Source organism: Solea solea, chromosome 5, assembly GCF_958295425.1.
Source record: "Solea solea chromosome 5, fSolSol10.1, whole genome shotgun sequence".
NCBI classification, from domain to species: domain Eukaryota; kingdom Metazoa; phylum Chordata; class Actinopteri; order Pleuronectiformes; family Soleidae; genus Solea; species Solea solea.
Genome location: NC_081138.1, coordinates 29,226,652 through 29,246,722, shown reverse-complemented (window position 1 = coordinate 29,246,722; position 20,071 = coordinate 29,226,652). Strand labels below are relative to the sequence as shown.

Sequence of the window (20,071 nt, the reverse complement as noted above, 5' to 3'; positions counted from 1 at the left end):
AAAATGTTCACAACTTTTATGACGTCATAATTTTATGACCGTCACAATGAATCCAGATGTACCCATCAAAAACTGTAGACTTATATCATCTCTTTATCATGACTTGGTGAGACTTTCTCAGCACATTTTGGTCCTTGAATTTAAGGGGAATTGGTCCTGGAAAGTCCTTTAAACATGCTTTAATTTGATGTGTGGGAACCCTGGTTAGTGCAAATACATACACATGACTACAGCAACTTTTCAAAATGTAAATGCTAACATGCACATTTTGTGTGGCAGCGTTACAGCCCCACATACAGGCCGCATGTATTTACAGTCGTAGTGGGTGCTTGTGTGTGTGTATGAAGGCATTTTCTCCAAACGATGCTGTGTTTAAGGGCATAAAAGTAGAGTCTCAAATCTCTCATGCGCATAAAATTGCCAAAAAAACAACAACACAAAATTAGTAAAACAACACTAATAAAAGTTAAAACTCACGTTGTGGTAAAAGCTAATGAAGACAAATGTGTCTTTAAGAGAGGAGAAGCCTGAAGAACAGTTAAAGGCAGCATTATTCGAGAGCTTTTAAGTTTTATCTTCTTTTTTTTTGCTTATTGAAGCAAAAGAGAATAACTGAAAAGATAAAAATACACTTGCTGGCCACTTTAATAGGTACACAGGACACAGTCTTCTGCTGCTGTTAACCCATCTGCTTCAAGGGGATGGGTTAACTGATTTTATTAGAAGTGATTATTTGAGGCTACTGTTACGGGTCATTCTCCTGTGACCTCTGGCGTTAACAAGCCCTTTTGTTTTCTGACCATTCTCTGTAAACGCCAGAGATACATATATAGATGTTTTCAGATGAAGAAAGCAGCATATTAATAATATAACGCCTTTTCTGTTTAATAACATTAAAAAAAAATCAGCAAAGGTTACGTACTGCAGCTTTAAAGTTGTGTCCAATCAGTGTATATTCTCAAAAAAAACTACATTTGATGCATTGAAAGTCAGTTTTTCGTATTACTTTAACTACCTGTAGTGTCTTAAAGACACAATATAGCAGGAGTTTGCTTCTTTGTGTGTGTGTGTGTGTGTGTGTATGTGTGTGTCCACCCCCCGCCCCTCATGTGATCCTTTGCTCTTGTGTGATGTTTTTGTCTCCGGTGAAGCTTCGCAGCTGAATAGGCCTCGGTCAGGAGAGGTGAGTTCAGTTGACCTCGGGGTCACGCTGAGACAATGGTGGCCGGGCCTGAACAAAACAAGATCGAGACCCCCAGACTCATGCCCACCCCCCGCCCCCCCCTGGTGGGAGGGGCTTAGACGTGGGAGGCCATTTTAGAGAGAAGGGGGCAGATGTGGCGCTGCATCGTGACTCGTGTGACGACGGGATGTTTTGGATCTCAGGTACTGGCTTAAAATGCACATGTGTGAATCCTGTAATAATCCACAATCGTGGGTTTACATTATTGTAAATTAACCCTTTTTTTTGCAAGAAGTGGGACGTAAGAGTTTTAAAGACATTTTGAGAATGGAATTTAATTTAAAATGCCCTTCTTATACAGTTTAAATCACTCATTTTTGTTCAGTAAATACATTTGCAGGCATTTTTGCAACCCTTTTTCTTGCAGAAAATGGAGCTATAGTTGATTAATGAAACATCTCTTGTAAAAGTTTGGGTTTACCAATTCAAAACAGTATTAGATATTGTTCTTTGGCACAAGTTTAAGGTTAAATGGAGGATCAGTGGATTCTAAGCACAAGAACATAAATATTCACCAAGTTATTTTGCATAAGAAACCAAATAATTAACCAAATAATCATATTCTTACTGTCGGTGGATATGACATGGTTTTACATCATGTTAAATAATGGAAAATACTTTCAGAAGATGTCCTATTTTACCACCGAGTTATATATTTGTAATCTTTACATGACATTTGATTTTATCCTTTGATAAATCGTCCACTATCATTTGTGCAGAAAGATTTAAGAATATTAGCGATCGGCAAAAGCTTTTATCTCAACCCATGGGACAATGTGGATTTACAGCCTGTCTCTCTCTCGTGTACCCACCCCCCACTTCACTTCCATATGCAGAGGAACTCGCCCCACCAGGGGTCAGTGGGGTTGGTGGGGGGTCATGACTGAGCACTCACTCACTCACTCACTCACTCACTCATTCACAGAAAAGTGGAAAAGAACACAATCATGTGTGTTTTTTAGTTTCTAGTATCAATGATTGCGTTTACATTATGTGCATAATTACACCAACAAAAAAAAACAATAATTGTGGAACTTGTCCATTGTTTCACCTGAGAGAGACGTGGAACTTTTGTCTTCAGTTGTTCCCATTGTCTGTTTTTTGTGGGCGTATGCTGTGTATGTGAGGGAGGGCGTGGCTTCGGTGTTAACCCCTCCCCTTCTGCTGTGACATGTCAGGGAAGACATATGTGACTTGTTTTTTGTGCTGTACCTTCCTTATTTCCATATTTTTATGACGTTGTCAAACTTATTTTTATTATTCCATTTCCGCACGTGTTTTTTTTTGTTTGTTTTACACACTTTAGTCTTATAGAACTTATAGGAGGAGTTTGAACTGAGGACACGTACTCACAAAAATGAGTTTAGCCTAAGCCTCAAAATGTCCGTCCGGACAAAAACGTGACTTTTTTCCCCTCCTGACCAGACCACATGTCACCCGAGCTCGAGACCGCGTCGGAACATGTACTACACATGAAAACAGCACTACTTTGTGTGTACGACTGAAAAATCATTTTCTCCGAGTTGGAAATCCGTCTTGAGAGTGCGTTTCTGTTGAAGGATGTAACAATTCGGCTTTCAGTTAGCTTTAAGACTCAAAATGTTGTCCTTTTGTGGGCTACTGTAAAGACATCGTGGTCTGTAAAACACCTGATATGTGTAAAATTAACAGCAAGAACACATGCTTCTTCTTCTCTGGCCGTGGTGTGTTTCTGAGGCAGCATTACAGCGTCACGCCCAGGCCTGGCACGTGCACTACACCGTTTAGATTTGCTGAAACAATGCTGTGATTTCTGTCGCCTTTTTAAGAAGAAAGAAGAAAGAAGGATCATAAAGGGAAAGTTCTGTTTCTGTCTTTTAGTCTTTAAGTACCACAGACACTCTCATGCCTCACAAAGGGGTTTTTACGTTTAAAAAACATCTTAAACCTGCTGATTTGCTTTTTTTTGGTGTCAGTTCTTCCGTCTTTTCTCTGAATCTCTTGTGAATTTTAACAAATTCTGCTTTTTTTTCTTACAGGGACTCCGGGCAATGAGGAAGCTGCATGTGGTGAGTGTTTCTTCTTCTTACAGTTGACAGACCATAATGCCATGTACTGTATGCCGTGTGTTTTTAGGTACAGTATTTAGTTTGCTATAGTTCCCTCTGCTGGTCAGCTGCTATACTGTACTACACACACACACACACACACACATGCTCACACATACTGTATTTCACAAACATGTTTCATGACGATGAGAGAAACTAAACAACTTTCTTACAGAATTCCATCAAACACCGATGTAGTAAATTAGAATAACTCCTTGTTAGTTTTTTGTTGATGAATTTAACATGAATTTATTTAAAAACACAGAGGAAAGACTGTTTTTTTGGATGATTCCTGAAGCTGCCGAGGCAAACGAATATGTTATCTTTCAGTATAAGAGAAGAATTAAGAACTAAAAATAAACTTTAGAAACAAAATGCTAGTGGTGGACAATCTTAGCCCACTGTGCCTTAAGGAATCATTTAAATCTACAGGGTTTAGAGCTGAATCAATTACAGGATGAATCGATTATAAATCGATTACTAAATTAATCGTCAACTATTTTGATAAAAAACAAGATTTCTGATTGTTTCAGCTTCTTAAACGTGAATATTTTCTTCCCTTCTTTGCTCCACATAACAAAGAAATCATTAAAACTCAAATCATTTTGGTTTGTGAACAAAAACAAGACATTTGAGAATGTCATCGTTTCCAGGTTTGACATATTTTAACGTTTCCTGACTCAATTAATTGTGGAAATCATCGTTAGTTGCAGCTCTAACAGAGTTGTATCCCTGTATATGGAGTTTTAAATTGTATTTACACAACGTGTTTTGTTCAGATACAAACTCTTGACACAACTTGGGAATTTGCACCATTTTCTACGACATTTTATGCAGAAATAAAGGTGAATATTACCATTTCATTTATTTATACTTCATTTACGTGTTAACTTTTGTTTGGTAAATAAAAAACCTCTCTGTCATCAAACAAATACTTTAAGATCATTTGCAGTTTCCATAAACACAGTGAGTTCTGAAGCGTGTGTTCGAGGTCGGATTGATCTACGGCGTCTGCGTCTTTTTTAACAATTCTTTAATCTCTCAATCATATTAAATTTATAAGTGGGATTTAACGAGGCGCCGCACTGCATCCTGTCTGACAGCCTCGGGTCTGTTTGCAGAACTCCAGTCGCTCCTCTGTTGTGGTTTCTTGGCTCATGCCATCGCTCGTAAAAGTCTCCACAACGTCCACGAGAGCAGGGCGTGAGCATATTTCACTGTGTCGCAGAGATTTGGGGTTTATTTCTAAAGGCAAACGCCAAATACACAGAAGGGGCCACGACTCCGGAGATGTTTGTGATCCTAAAAACAAATTTGATTTATTTTTTGATCAAGACAGCTGTGATTTTGTGGTATTGTGTATTTTAAGTTATTCTGAATAAAGTTAAAACAGCTAAAGAAATCTTTATTTTAACCTGAAAAACTAATTTATTGCCGTATTGACGTTTGTCTCTCTTTAAGCAGCCCAAAAAAAGGTCAAAAATGAATGTCATTTAAGGCCAAATGTTAGATTTCAGTGATAATTTCGATGTGGATTCGGGATTTTCATACTTTATTTAAACATACATTGACACTGTGTGAGACTAAAACAAACTGGCACTCTTTCAAAAACGAAAAATAATAATTGTTTGAAAACACAGTAGTGGCTTATAAGGATTTAATTGGACATTTCAGGAAATTAGATTAGATTATGAAAAAGGACATACTATCATATATAATTTAAAGGCATATAAGTAAGTTTCCCTTCTCTCATTTTGCTGCAGTAAAATCACATTATTTACGGAGCACAAATATCTCCTATTGTGTGTAATTATATGGCAAAAACTCTGCACTTTCATACGTGTAAATACAACAAATCTCTGCACAGTTAACAAAATAAATGTGGAATATGAATCATTTGAGGCCTCTCTGATTCTCTGACACATGACTGAAGCGTGTGCACAGGTGTGTGACACGAGTGACACTGATCGCTGGTTGTGGTTTTTGCATTTTCAAGGTCGGCGTTTGAAGGTTTGAACAAACGGTGCAATTTGTGTCTCCATAAATTTGCCAAACTGTGATTTTTTTTGAATGATAGAATTCCAGTGAGATTAATCCGGTTGTGTTTGAGAGTTTAACCGTTTGGAGTCGCACATTTTTCATATTTGTGTGCATACAATGGAGGGGAAAATCTGTCCGTATTGTGTTTCATTTTGTTTATTATAGTAGTTTTACAAAATTGGGGGGAAATTGAGTTTGTGGAAATGTGTTTATGTGTAAAAAGAAAACCTTCCATAATTATTTCCTTATTTTTTTCCTCCACAAAGTATTATAGATCTGATCATTTAATATAGTGACTGTCTGAGGGTCATCACCCTTATCTTAAAGTGCTTTTACCTTAAGTTTTCTAACAATTTGAGGTCCTTTTATGGTAAATCTTTGTTATGTTTTAATTTCCTTTATTCTTTCCTTTCTTTTTCATTCTTCTTTTTAAACAATGTTGTCATGAATTGCATATTTTTGTCTATTTTGTTTATTTTTTTGTGCTGAACAGTTTGGCAGAAAGTGTCCAACTGCAAATGTTCCCTCACAGACATTGAAATATCGATTCTATTTGGTGATTAAATTGTTTAAGGTTTAGTTTTTGCTGTAATAAATTTGATGGAGCATCAAACATATAGAAATAAGTATAAAACACAATTTATTTTCCTCAAAAGCTGTATCATAAATGTTAAGTACTGTACATATACGTATGATTAATATATTCTCTTTTTATACAGTTGCTCTGTGTTTTTGCTATTCATAAAATAAGTTTAAACCCCACAATTATCCCCTATATTTATTTTGTTTGTTTGTTTGTATTAGAGAGAAAAAGTGGAACCAAGTCCAATTCCTTGTTTGTGTGCACAAACTTGATTCCAATAAAAGTTTGATTCTGTTTCAGATCTGAAGCAAAAATCTCTTGTTTATTTGACTCATATTTACAGCGACAAATATTTGACATCGAGTCTTGTAACATCAGCCCTTCCCTTAATTACAAGAACACAGAACAATGAAAAAAATACAGGAATAAATTGTGGCCTTTTGATAAACACCCGTAATGAAAAATACTTAAATAAATTAAACTGTATTGACTTGCCTCAGATAATGTGTCCAGACCCTTGACTCTCTTCCAGTGGAATCAAGCAATTATATCATATATATTCATTAAAAATGCATGTAAAATTTGATATTTTATTTGTATTAAAATAAAAAAGGGAACACATGTGGTTTGATTTCGTTTATAGTCTCAACAATGTACTTGCATCACGTTATTTTTTATATACATTTGTATGCATATGTTTACATGTATATATATATATATATATATAAATATATATAATAACAAACAGCTGTGTTGTTTTCTTCTTCTTCTTCTTCTTCTGTCGTTTCTCGGGAGAGGCTGCTGCTGCTGGGAGCCGTGTGTGTGTGTGTGTCGGAAGTATCGTAGTTTATGTATGCTAATGTGGAGAGTTGGGGGTTGTAGCTAGATATTTACGTTCAGTGGGAGCCGCCCTTCATTCACCCACATGGTTACCAACTGGTCGCCTTCGCGCCACTTTCCCCAAACCCGCTGCCGTCTTTTAGGCAGCGTTTGTGGGCTGCGAATCCACGCACGGTCGCCTCGGACTTCACTCCGTGTGCTGCTTTTGTCCGCCGGTAGAAAAGTTTTCGGGATAGTTGTGTATTTATCTGTCTCTTTCTCTCTCTTCTTTTTTTTGAGACTAACGCGGCAGCCCGAGCAAGTGAGAGAAGATGGTGGATTTCGGCTGGTGAGTGTGTCTGACCGAGCGCATGTTTATCGGCAAGGAAGTCGCGTTTACGGGTTGTTTTAAGAAAAAACCCCTGCGTTTGTGTGGAATTAATCTCACACTTGTGTGTGATGTATTTTTTTCCCCCACGTTTATTTGCATCCCTCGCCGTCGCGGCGGCGGGAGCGGTGGAACATTAAATGAGATGTTGGCGATGAAAACAGTGTAACGTGAGGCGCATGGCAGCCCCCTCGGCTCCACCATTGAGGGAATGAGGGAGATTTGAAAAAGCTCGTCCGGGAGCGTTCGCCGCTGCGCCGCGGCGACTGTCGAGGGAAATAATTCGGCCTCGTAATCAACAAAACAACGCTCACAGAAGCCACACTAGTTCCATAATTCGGGGGAAATAAGTTTGCAAGTGTTTTTAAATTCGCTGCTCGGACGCGAGTGCAGTGGTGTGTGAGTTAAAGTGCCCCCCAGAACAAAGCAGTAGCACATGGGGCACTTCTAGGCCGCGCGCTTTAGCTTAGCCCAGCTAGCCTAGCCGCATACATTTAAACACAGCGGTTTCCAGGGCATCAACAAACCGTTACACATACTTTTGTGTAGAATTGTGGGGTTAAATGTAGGATTTCGGGTAAATGCGGTCAACCAAGCCACATGTGCCGTTTGCGTGTTTTCAAATGTGCTAGTTTGTTGTTGGCTAGCGGCTAATCAGTGTTCATAAAGCTCACACTAGCAGTCATGTAAGCCGCCGAATTAACACACAACTACAGCTACACTTTTACAGATAACACTCGGGGTGCTCGCCCTTTGTCACTTTTAAGCGTAGTTGTATTAAACTGGAGCAGCAGTTGCGTGGTTTTGCCATGTTTTTATCAGCTCAAACAGCGCTAGCACACGGCTGCTGCGTGCTGCTAGCCTCGGCTCCTTAGCCCAGATTTCAAGCAGCTCCGAAACCACGGGGCCGCGGGTTTTTCTTGCTGAATAAACAGAACAAGCGAGTAGGTCGGTGGTTTTTTGGTGCACAACACCGCGTTTGCGTCTCTTACAGTCGGTTAAAAGTCATTTTATGCTAAGGTTGGCGCACTTCGAGGCGCCATGTTAGAGGCGGTGGGGGAGGGGTGAACAACACCGTGCCCCGCGCAGGCGCTCCCGTGTCGCAGGGACGCGGGCCGCAGGCTCCGCTGCTCATTCATGTTTTCGCCCAACCTCGTGCTCGCCGCGAGAAATCATAACACCACGCACCGTAGCAGCAACGCGGCGATATTGACCGATGAATCGCAAAACAATACGCAACGCGGGGAACGATTGACCGAACGAGAACCACATTTCACAGAGTACACATGCGCACACTTCCACTATCTGCACATGTAACTTGTTGCGGTGCCTCTCTTTGAAAAAGTCGCTTTGAATGAGCTAAACCACGTGTCCTTCTGTGCTTTCAGGTCCACCATGATGTGCAGGACCCCGTCTGTGTGAAGCAGTGTGACCATTTCCCTCACGGTGCTGTAGGGCAGTGATGCTGTAATCAGTCTGTGTATTGTCAAAGTGCTTACAGTGCAGGTAGTACTCTGTAATACCTACTGCAGTGGAGGCACTTACAGCAATACCCCGACACTGATGTGCAGATTCTTTTTTTTTTATGCTTTTTTTTGTTTGTTTTTGAAGTACTGTCTTTGTGCTAAGGTGCATCTAGTGCAGATAGTGAAATAGACTAGCACCTACTGCCCTAAGTGCTCCTTCTGGCATAAGGGGCTGTGATATGCTCCACCCGACCATTTTTAATCTCCAATTTGGCTCAAATATCTCGCAGTTCTCTGCTAGTTTTGCATAGTTGCACTACAAGAATAGATGAGTTGTGCAAATCTATGCAAAACTGATGGTGGCCTGCTTGCTCTCCACATGTTAAGATGCTTGTTTTTTTGGGGGGGCATCGAACCAATCCGATTGCTTAGCGTGTCTCTTAAAGCAGGAGCATTTGACAGTTCTCTTCCTCCTCCCCTGACCTCAGTTTCAGCAGTGCTAAAGTGCTTATAGTGCAGGTAGTGTTCTGTCTCCTATCTACTGCAATGTAAGCACTTGAAGTACTTCTAACTACCCGCGTCTCTCTGAAGGTGGGACGTCAAGTCAGTGGTCACCGGAACGCTTGTCTTTTTGTTTTATTGTCGCCTGGTCAGTTTTGCTGGTTTGCATTCAGCTTTAACTGATGTTTGCTGTGCAAATCCATGCAAAACTGATCAGGTTGATGAACTGTGCCCTCTCTGCCGGGGTGTGTGGATACACGCTTTTCATCGAGATGCCGTTTATTTTGCTTCATGGTGGGTACGTTTACACTTTGTATGTGTGATATTTTGTATTTGTTGACGTGTCCCTTCCTGTGTAGGTGGGGATTAGTAGCAATGCTGTGTACATTGAGGTATTGCACTTGTCCCGGCCTGTGTAGGAACGAGGAGATGGAGCTGACATGGACCCTGAATGTTGAACAAAAACATTTCTATGATTATGTTATTGATTATAAAATGTGTTTAAATTGGTGGCAATAAAATACCACAATTTCTTAAAGCCTTTTCCCTTTAATGTTTTATGTAAATCACAATTATTATAATGTCAAATGCATCCTAAGTGGTAGGTTTTATGTAAAAACATTGCCACTGACTGAGGTCCTACCATGTCCTGTTTTTTAAATTTGACAATAAACGAGTACTTTTACACAGGTTTTTCTGTGTAAAACCTGGTGTGCCAGAACTGTGGCATTTGGAGACTTGGTAACCATGGCCACCTGTGATAAAAAAATAATAATATATAGAAATTTTGCAAAAAACTAAAAAAATATATATTTATTTGGCAAATAAACTGAATTCACCTTTTTATGACCAAATTTAAGCCAACTCAGAAATGAATCGAGCATAACATTCAACCACTAAAAGTTCAGGAATGCAAATAAATTACTATAATTTTACATTTTAATTGAGAATAATGTACATTCGATGATTGTTTTAGCATTAATATAGTTTTGGTAAAAGAGCTTCTACATACTGGTGTATTAACTATTAAAGAAACCAAAAATGATTTTGGTAATTACTAACGCTGGAGGTGGTCTAATAAATCTGATTATATATGCTATGATTATATATATATATAAGCTCTTTATATATGATCAAAGAGCTTGCTAATGCAGTAATGTACTTATTTAGGTTCTCGGCTAGGACTCTTATCTTTTAACTGAATTACTGGTAAAATAAAGGTTAGTGTACAGGATATTTTGTTATGATGGTTTGTTTATTAGAAACCCTGTGAAAAGATAATTGCCACTTATAATGTAGTTGGACAGTGTCAGAAGAAGAAAAGAGGATTGTTTGCTGTATTGTGGCTGGTGCTGACTTAACATCCTTAGGCAGTTTTAATTGTTCAAAACAAGTTTAGCAGCTATGTACGTATGTTGACCAAGGTGGAAAATGCAGAATATACTCCGTTTGTGTAAACAAAGACATGACAAAACAGGAAAAATAAGGATCACACGATTAAAAAGGTTCCAAAAGGTATATAAGTGGCATTTTTATTGGACGTTAATTCAATTTGCAATGATGTGGAAGAAATTGTACATTGTCCTTTTGTGTAAGTTGTCCAAATATTTGTTTTTGTTTTTATTTTGCTCTCCTATATTATAGAAGGATGTTTGGTTGTTTTTTTGGTTAATGGATGCAATTTTTAAAGCTCATGACAAGTGAAAAGAAATAACTGAATTGACATTTTTAGAATAGAATGGAATAAATGTACTTTATTAATCTCAAACTGGGGAATTAGAGTGTGTAGCAGCACACAACGGAGGGATGAGGATAAATATGACATGTAATGTAAAATAAGAAGTGAACTGTAAATTGTGTAAAAGTGTGCACTTTACAGTTCAGTTTACTAAATTATTATTCATTACACGCCTCTCATCCTTAAGTTATATTCAATTTCATCCTATTTTTATATTTTTAAGCTGTGTATATTTTGTGTCTTGAGAAAAAATAAGAGTTAATATTGGTCCGGCTGTGGGGAAATTGACATTGTTACAGCACCAGATTAAGATAATAAATAATAAACATGCACTTCCAAGAAGTATGATATAGAAAGATTTAATAAGAAGAATATATATATATAATTTATAATAATTTAAAATAATACATTGACAGTTTCCAGAATATATACACTATATACATAGTCAGTCTTGCTGCTGCTGCTCCACACTCTAATTTCCCAGTTTGGGATTAATAAAGTACATTTATTCTATTCTGTTCCACAAATGTTCATTTAATTGTCAGCTATTCATCTTGATGTGACTTTAAAAATGCAATCATTAACCAAAGAAAATCATTCTATAATATAGGAGAGCAAAATTAAAAATAATATTATGGAAACTTACACAAAAGGTCAATGTACAGTTTCATCCAATAAAATTGGACCTTCCGCAGAAGTCACTTTAATACCTTTTGAGACTTTTTAATCACTAGACTAACTTTTTTTTTTTAATTTTTTATTTAAATGTAACGCCAGGTGCGTCCACCAGATGACGCTGTTTGGTTGGCGTTGAGCCGCGGACGCGCGCAGGTAAAGTCCGCGGTGGCGCCGCCTCCGCCGCTGTTGGTCCAACCAATTTGTCCAACATGCCGCTTTCAAGCTAGTCGCGCCGCAGTAACTTCCTGCGCGTGAAGTGAAATCAACATGAGCTCTCGCGTCTCGTGGACACTGGACACACAAACGCCGAGGACGCGCAGTCTGACACCGTGAGACATGTGGACTTACACGAGCCTTCTTCACCTGAGACCTGGACCATAAGCTTTCACGAGGACAACATTCACTTCTAGAGAGAGAGAGAGGGAGTGAGGGTGAGGGAGAGGGAGAAATAACCCTTTTTTTTTTTTTGTTTGGTTTGTGTTTATTTGGGACCAAATCTGGTGAAAATGGATCCACTGTGGACGCACTGCGTTTTCCTCCTGGCTTGTTGCTGTGGATTAGGGTTCGGAAACAGATGCGACGAAGTGCGTAAAGTTTTCCAACTCAGGCAAATCGGACCAAACCAATTATTACCTTTAAGCCCCAGACCAGGTAAGACTCCACAGACTGATGTGAGTGAGTGAGTGAAATGATGATTTTCCTGCTGTGGAATTCCCTTTTAAATCAGCCTCTAACACAAATTATTGTTATATTTGTCATTTTTGTCAACTAGGGTACAAATAACACACACAAATGCTTATAAATGCAATATATTGTATATTTTATGAGTAGAAAGAAGTCAAGGCTTGTTAAATTAGCCTATATCACTTTTAAAATTGCTGACCATTCTCCTTTATTGAGTTCTTGTTTTTTAACTAGTTTTGCTGCAAATTGTTTTGGAAAAAAGTCTTAATCCTAAATTGTTCCTTTAATTCAGCCTGTAACACAAATTATTACAATTTTTCAAAAAAAAAAAATGTCCCCTTGTATTTACATTTAAATGTGTTAATAAAACAACATACAAACTACATATACTTACAAACACGAAATATTCATTCATATCTTACACACAACAGTATTTCATGTTCCAAACGGAGCAGAAAGATGTAAATTCTCCCAATTTTGAGTGATATTTTGTGAAGTTGTGCTTTTATTTTGTTCATAATGTTAGTTTTGAAATAATGAAATAAATCGCACTATGTTTACATTTCAGGCTTTTAACTATGAGCAACGGCAATTTGTTGTTTGGGGAAAGAAAGTCATAATTGTCAATATAAGTAAGTCAAATTATAAATTGCTATAAGTCACCATTTTACCAGCACTGAATATGTGGGAAAAAATGAAGAAATCCCCTTTAATTCAGCCTGTAACTAAATCTTTCCCATTCATTAAGACGTACACTACTTTATCTATGCATTTAAACCAAAATATGATGTATTTCTACATCATTTGTGTCCCAAAATGACATAAAATAATAAAAATTCTACCCCAGATTCACATAATAAGTCCAACATAATCTTTAATTAAACTGTGCCCATCAACAAGTGACACCACTTTTACATGTATGAAAACACATGCTCGTTAAATTGTTCACATGTTGAATTATTCAACATAAAGCTGACACACACACACACACACACACACACATGAGAGAAGAGCTCATTATCCTCACTCCGGCTTTTTGACCTGTCATTTTCTTCTGTGAGTTCTTTGTAGCTTTAAATCGCAGCCTTACAAACACATTTCAGAGGCGTGTGTGTGTGTGTGTGTGTATATGTGTGTGTGTTCACTTCACTCGAGATAATGACACAGAAGACGAGCAGAACACAGGGACCGAGTCGACTCACTGATCTTGTCAAATCACGTCCTTCTGTGTGAGACTTTAAAATCAAGACATTTACTGGGGAAACGCTGGCATGTATGTGTATGTGTGTGTGTGTCCTGTATTATCACAAGATTAGAGCTCATTCTTCAGCTTTGAAGTCATACTTTGTGCTCGTCTGTACGTATGTTCTGTTAATCCACGATGAAACGACGCGTCATAGTACAAGTTCGATTTCTAACGTTTTTGCCAGTATTTTAAGTGTATGAAACATGAAACACCTAAAGCAGGTTAACGGCTCGCTGGAATGAACAGGAGTTTTAAAGCAGGTTAAATAGTGACACCTATTTGTGACAAGTGCAGACTCCTTCCCTGAACGCCTCTTTTTCCCATTCGCTGTAGGGAACTACGGTGGCAATTGGCTTCTACCGCACTCTGGGATTACTTTGTACATTTTGTGACGCGATGGGGGGAGAAGTAACGATCTATATTGTCAAAGTTCATTCTGAGTGAACGGAGTTTTTTGGTTAGTTTTTTTAGACAACAGTAATATTCCTTTGTAGGATGCAGAGAAAATGTGGAGCAAGTGAATGCAGAGAGAGAGAGAAAGACTCACGATGAAGATGATCCCGGATCTTAACGGGGAACCAAGCGCAGATGTTTCGGCGTGGGGAGGGATGTGTTGCCATGGTTTGGTCCGAGTGAGAACCCTGGCAGCAGAGTTCACAACATGCTTGAGACGCTGGTGTTTTTTAGATTAAGATGGAGCCCAGAGATAATCTGACTAGTATTTTCAGAACATGTGTCCAATCAACGCAGCACTCACACTCGCCACTGGTCATGTACAGTACCGCCGGAGAAAGCTCGCGCACCACTGGTGGTACACGTACCACAGTTTGAGAACCATGCCTATAGGTGGCGATATGCTTGAATTTCGGCTTGTTCCTACGTGGTGTTTATTTACAGACCCAAACTACGTGAGCTGGTGTCGTGCTACTGACCATTAACTTAAACCACGTTGTCCTCACTGTTGTCCTCTGGGAACTGTGGGGGACGTTTGAGCCGAGTTTGAGTCCAGTTTGAGTGCAGTTTGAGCCGAGTTTGAGTCCAGTTTGAGTGCAGTTTGAGTCCAGTTTGAGTCCAGTTTGAGTCGAGTTTGAGCCGAGTCTGAGCCGAGTCTGAGCCCAGTCTGAGCCCAGTCTGAGCCCAGTTTGAGTCGAGTTTGAGTCGGGTTTGAGTCGAGTTTGAGCCCAGTTTGAGCCGAGTTTGAGCCGAGTTTGAGTCGAGTTTGAGCCGAGTCTAAGCCGAGTCTGAGCCGAGTCTGAGCCGAGTTTGAGTCCAGTCTGAGCCGAGTTTGAGTCCAGTCTGAGCCGAGTTTGAGTCCGGTTTGAGTCCAGTCTGAGCCGAGTTTGAGTCCGGTTTGAGTCCGGTTTGAGTCGAGTTTGAGTCCAGTTTGAGCCGAGTTTGAGTCCAGTCTGAGCCGAGTTTGAGTCCAGTCTGAGCCGAGTTTGAGTCCAGTCTGAGTCCAGTCTGAGCCGAGTCTGAGCCGAGTTTGAGTCCAGTCTGAGCCGAGTTTGAGTCCAGTCTGAGCCGAGTTTGAGCCGAGTTTGAGTCCAGTTGTGTCGTGTCAGTCCGACTTCAGTTATGCACATATTTCAGTCAGACTAACATGTGTACAAGTCTCGTCTTTGCCGGATTAACACGCTAATTCGATTTTCTTTCTTGTCTAATGTCATGTAAATGTCATGGCTTAACAGTGTCCGTACCGAAATTCAAGGTCAGGATTGGGAGTCTGCAACAAAACGGAGACGGAGAGAGACGTGAGAGCGAAGGCTTCAAAACAACAGATCGATACAGAGACAGTCCAGTGTCTCCTCCTCCTTAATATACTCCTACACTTAGGATAAAGATGAAGGCAAAATTATTATTATTATTATTTTTATTTACACGTATACAAACACATTATGGGAAGTTTATTCTACCCTGCTTAATGTTACACTCTGGACCGTTCTTCAACATAGTTCAGTATAAAACAGAGCGGAGGGATTATGGGTATTTCATGTGGACTGTAATTGAGTGGACCACTTGCTGCTGCTGCCACCACCACCGCCGCCGGTCTGCAGCTCTTCTTGGAAAAGTAAATCTTAATGGTGTTGATTACCGTCCTGCCACAAAGTGCTCCCTGTAAACCAGAAAAAGAAAAACCCCTTTAACGCCTCTTAAACCTCTAAATAACCCCCTTCTAATGCCATCATGACTTCTTCCCCAGTAATGAGCCTGTGTGGATTTAAACCTTTCTTTGTGGAGCTGTGCTCGCAGAAGGACTTTCTCTGTGGTAACTTGTTTGCCTATCGCAGTTGAAGCGCAGATAAGCTCCCGATTCGGTAGCGATGCCGTGAAAGCACCTCCGTCCGACCTTTTTCTAGCATAATCTCTCCCATCTCCCCAAAAGTTCACCTGGAAACGATGGAGGCAGATAAACGACATCAGGTCGTGCAGAACGAGGCGGAGGTAGAGTCGCGATTTCTGAGGTTATCGACGAGCGAGCGCGGGCCTCCAGAAATTCCAGGAATCCAAAGTGAGAGAAAGAGAGGTTTCCTTCACGTTAGGTCAGATCACAGCAAGTCACAAGTCTGTGGCCTCAGCCAAAGAAAAGCTGCGTCTGTGGTGTGGACGTGGGAACACTTCTGGGAAGTGTTTTGGGTTAGAAAAGCAAGGCTTTTTTTGGGTGCTTTCGTTGTTGTCTTATCTGGAAGAGTTTGAATTCCTGCACGTGTGTTGCCATCGCCTCCTCCTCTGAGAGGCTGATAGTGTCTGTGGAAACGTCTCTGCGAGCTCTGCCTAGGCTTGTCAGAGGGGCTTCTGCAGAGTTTTAGGCCCCGTATATACTGTGTGTGTGTGTGTGTGTGTGTGTGCACAGGTTGTTTACATTCGTCCGCGCTGGAAAAATCTCTCGCTGAGGCCGATAACGCGTTTCACTCCGATCTCCCCTCGGGATCTTTGGTGTTTTGGTTTCCTCGCTCCACTTAAGCATTTTTTTAACTTGTGCGCTGCCATTAAATTATTATTATATTATTATTATTATGCTCGGTTCCCTGTTCAGAGTCCAGACAGAAACATACTCTGCACTATTTTTTGATTTTATTGCTAATTAGCGACGCTCTAAATCAGGGGTCTCATACTTTTTACTTCTACATGTTTTTGAAGTTAGTTGATCAATTGTGCATCATAAATATGTGTTTTTATTGTCAACTTTACATCGTTCCATGTAAATAATGAATGGCTGCTTTCCCCCAAAAAGTAAAACAAAAGTTGTTTTCACTTGACCGCCCCCTACTGGCCAGACTAGACGCTGTGGCCCCCGGGTTATGTGCAGTTGTGACCCCTGTGGTTGCATTGGCTGCCATCAGTGACATTTATCCCACCATTAGACTGGAAACAAAAGTGTCTAATCTAACCACTCACCTGCACCAAAGTCCATAGAGAAAATCTGTGTTTTCTTTGGTTTGCGGGGACACAGGAGCTGCTGGTCTACAGCGGCCTGGTTTGGTAAGGTTGTGTTACGTAGGTAAATCCAAACAAAGGATTTTCAAACATTAGAGTCATAGAATAACACATTTGAACTCACTAATGGAGGCATCAGTGGTTCAGGAACTCCTGTGTGCTGTGAATGCATGTTTTTCAGGGATTTTTTAAACTAACACATCTACAGTTTGGCATTGTTCGCTTTGATTCTTGCGTCGGACATCGCGCTCATGACTCTTCCACTGACGACGTCACATTTTAGTCTCGGCTCAGTAACTTTAGATACATTCTTCTTTTCTTAGATGTGTAAAATCATATTTGTATTGTGGCAGATGATTGATGTCTAAATACCACACACTGAAAATAGTTTGACACACTCACTCACTCACTCATCCATACCTTTAAGCGCTTTAAGGTGTCATATCCACTCGCCTTACTTGCCTTTGAAAAATGCCTTGTAAATGCAGCTTGTTTTCGATGAGAATGCTGAACCAGTCGCACATTAATGCTTATATTGACATTTTCTTGTTTTTCAAGAGCAAAGCCACATCTTCAGTAACTGGATTAGAACCTGTTACAACTTAAGAAGTGGTTTTGAGTTGACGCAGGGTTTTTTTTCTTCTTCGACATCTTTCCTGACAATCCTGTGTACTCGAAAGAAAAAAGAAAACAAATGGTTATCTGAGTGAGTGGAATGTCACAGTAACACAGAGAGAGGCACAGGCAGGAGCTGTCACATCCTGTAAACCACTGGAAGCACTCATTTAAAGAGTGTGTAAAATGATAGAAATATCTCCTCTGACGTTGCCACCGGTTTCCTATGGGATTAGATTTGTGTCTGGAATAATTGTAAATATCTAAAGTTTGTCAGATTATAAACGTTAGATACATACAATCATTGTAACTTGGGTGAACAAGTTCCAGACGGACAGCGACTCCAAGCCGATGACGACCTCTGGTCCATTGAGCTGTTGCTCCAAAACTCAGTAGCCAATCAGCAGGCAGCTTCCTAAACCCCGCCCCTGGTCAGAATCGCAAACAAAAAAGCACGGCACAAAGAAAAAGTGTATTTTCGAGTGAGAGTGAATGGTTGTTTGTCTCTATATGTGTCCCTGTGATGGACTGGCGACCTGTCCAGGGTGTTTCCCCGCCTTCGCCCTATGTCAGCTGGGATTGGCACCGGTGACTGTTTTTAATTTAGAGCGCTTTAACTAGTTTGTTGTTTGTAAAATATCAATTATCATATTGCGCGAAGAAAGGTTAACGCCGCCATATTACCAAATTGATATTTGGACCCATGCACTCTTCTGTTGAAGCAGGTGCAGTTACTCTCGGGTGAACAGTAAACGCTCAGGGGTTTTTATATCGATACAGAATTTGAGGAGGAGGAGTTATGCTAACTATGGCCGCCGATATTTTTTAGCCACGCCTCAAAATCCTGACATGAGCTGGTGTCAATATTGGCCCGATGTTGGTCAAAATCACTGGATCGGATATCGGACAGATAAAAATGTAAAATCCCGTCATGTTGTGGTTCTGCTCATTTCATCGTTACGGGAGAAGAATATTTGTTACACAGTTAGAGAATTATGTCTTTTGAACGACGTGACGTGAAATGGCACAAATGTTGGGGCCACGTGGTTGTTGGTGTAGTGGTAAGCGCTCTTGCCTTTGCATGTTCTCCAGGATTCTCCGGAGAAGAGAGAACATGGGAGAACATGGAGAACATGGGTTCTCCAGGGTTTACCTAATCCGGGGGATTAGGTAAATTGGACACTCAATTGACCATGTATGAATGTGTATTTGCTTTTCCACACACTTAAATCACACTTAAATGTTTTCTCTGACGACTCTTAGGTTCAGACCTTCAAGTCTGCATGTCCAGGAACCTGACCTGCTGCACCAAAAAGATGGAGGAGAAGTACCAGTTGGCAGCGCGGCGAGACATCCAGAATCTGCTCCAGATGTCCAGCACCAGCCTCAAGTACCTTATCTCGCGCAACGTGGCCGCGTTTCAAGGTAAGAGCTGACTGGGTCAACGGGGTTAAACTCCATAAACTTGTGCTGAGATGAGTGCTCCAGTGTTTATGTGGATAATTGTATGTGTGTAGATGTTTGTTTGTACTTCTGGGTCTACGCTGAGGAGTTAGGGTTTGTGTGGGTGCAGTAAAAACAGTGGATGAGTCAGAGTGAGTGTGTGTGTGTGTGTGTGTGTGTGTGCAGTGAGGCTCCGCTGAAGGGCGAACAGAGTAGGGTCTGTCCTGCTTGCAGATCTAGCACTTCACTCTGATCATGAGACAGGTTGGCTGTTCCTGCAGGAGACTCAGGAGGCCATGTGTCAGGGTAAATATGTGTCCTGCTGCCTTAAATCCTCACAAAACCCTGCTATTTAAGGGCAGTGTTTCACAAGCTCTTTACACGGGAGCCCTGACATGACAAACCGTCGTGACCCAATTCGGTAAACTGCGGCAAGAGCTGGAGTTGCAGAAGATCATATTGGGGTTGTTTTACCAGATCTTCTGATTTTGATATGATTCAAAATTGGTATACGACTGATTTGGGCCAGTGAATTGTTCAATGATGTCAGGGATCATGAGCTTCAGCTCTCATCCTGTTGAAGTGACCGATCCTCTGCCTATGCCGTACAACATCCAATCTTTTTTTGGAGCGGAGTTTATTACTTACATAGATTTTTAAAAGCAAAGTATTTACAACATTGTAGAGTGAACGATGTCATTAAAAGGTCCTTTACCTTCAATAAATGTATGCAATTCTATTAATTTAAAGAGTGTTGGAAACACCTTGGCTAATTTAAGTACACTAACTAAAATCGATAACATAAGGTTTGTCGCTTTTGGATATTTTAATGCAGAAATTATACGTATCTTAATTGAATTTTAAGGAAAAGGGTGGAAAAGGAATTCTCCTATGACCATTATGTGGGTCAAGGCTCGGTCTCAGGGAGCGGCTCTGGTTTAAAACATCAGTATTTATCTTTTCATTTGTCTTTAAACTCTTTTTCCCCTCTGTGACTGACAGCTGACTCACAGGCAACCGCTTGCCTCTGTGCGTTTCTGCCTAGTGTGGGACGTTTCTCCCACTGTGGAGCTAAGAGGCCGTCATGTGGCGGGTGAAACGGGTG

The 20,071-nt window shown here is 40.4% G+C and overlaps 1 protein-coding gene across 2 annotated transcripts in view; it reads left to right on the top strand.

The window, feature by feature from the left end:
* The first annotated feature begins 11,716 nt into the window (after positions 1–11,716).
* The window catches only part of gpc5a (glypican 5a), a 145,533-nt gene continuing 137,178 nt past the window's right edge, over positions 11,717–20,071 (top strand). Inside the window, exons 1-2 of one of the 2 annotated variants that reach the window (XM_058628522.1) lie at positions 11,717–12,194; positions 18,787–18,948. In XM_058628522.1, coding sequence (XP_058484505.1) covers positions 12,050–12,194; positions 18,787–18,948 — 307 coding nt within the window. In that variant the 5' untranslated portion in view covers positions 11,717–12,049. The remainder of the gene's footprint in view (positions 12,195–18,786; positions 18,949–20,071) is intronic. The other variant, XM_058628521.1, reaches the window with a different exon arrangement.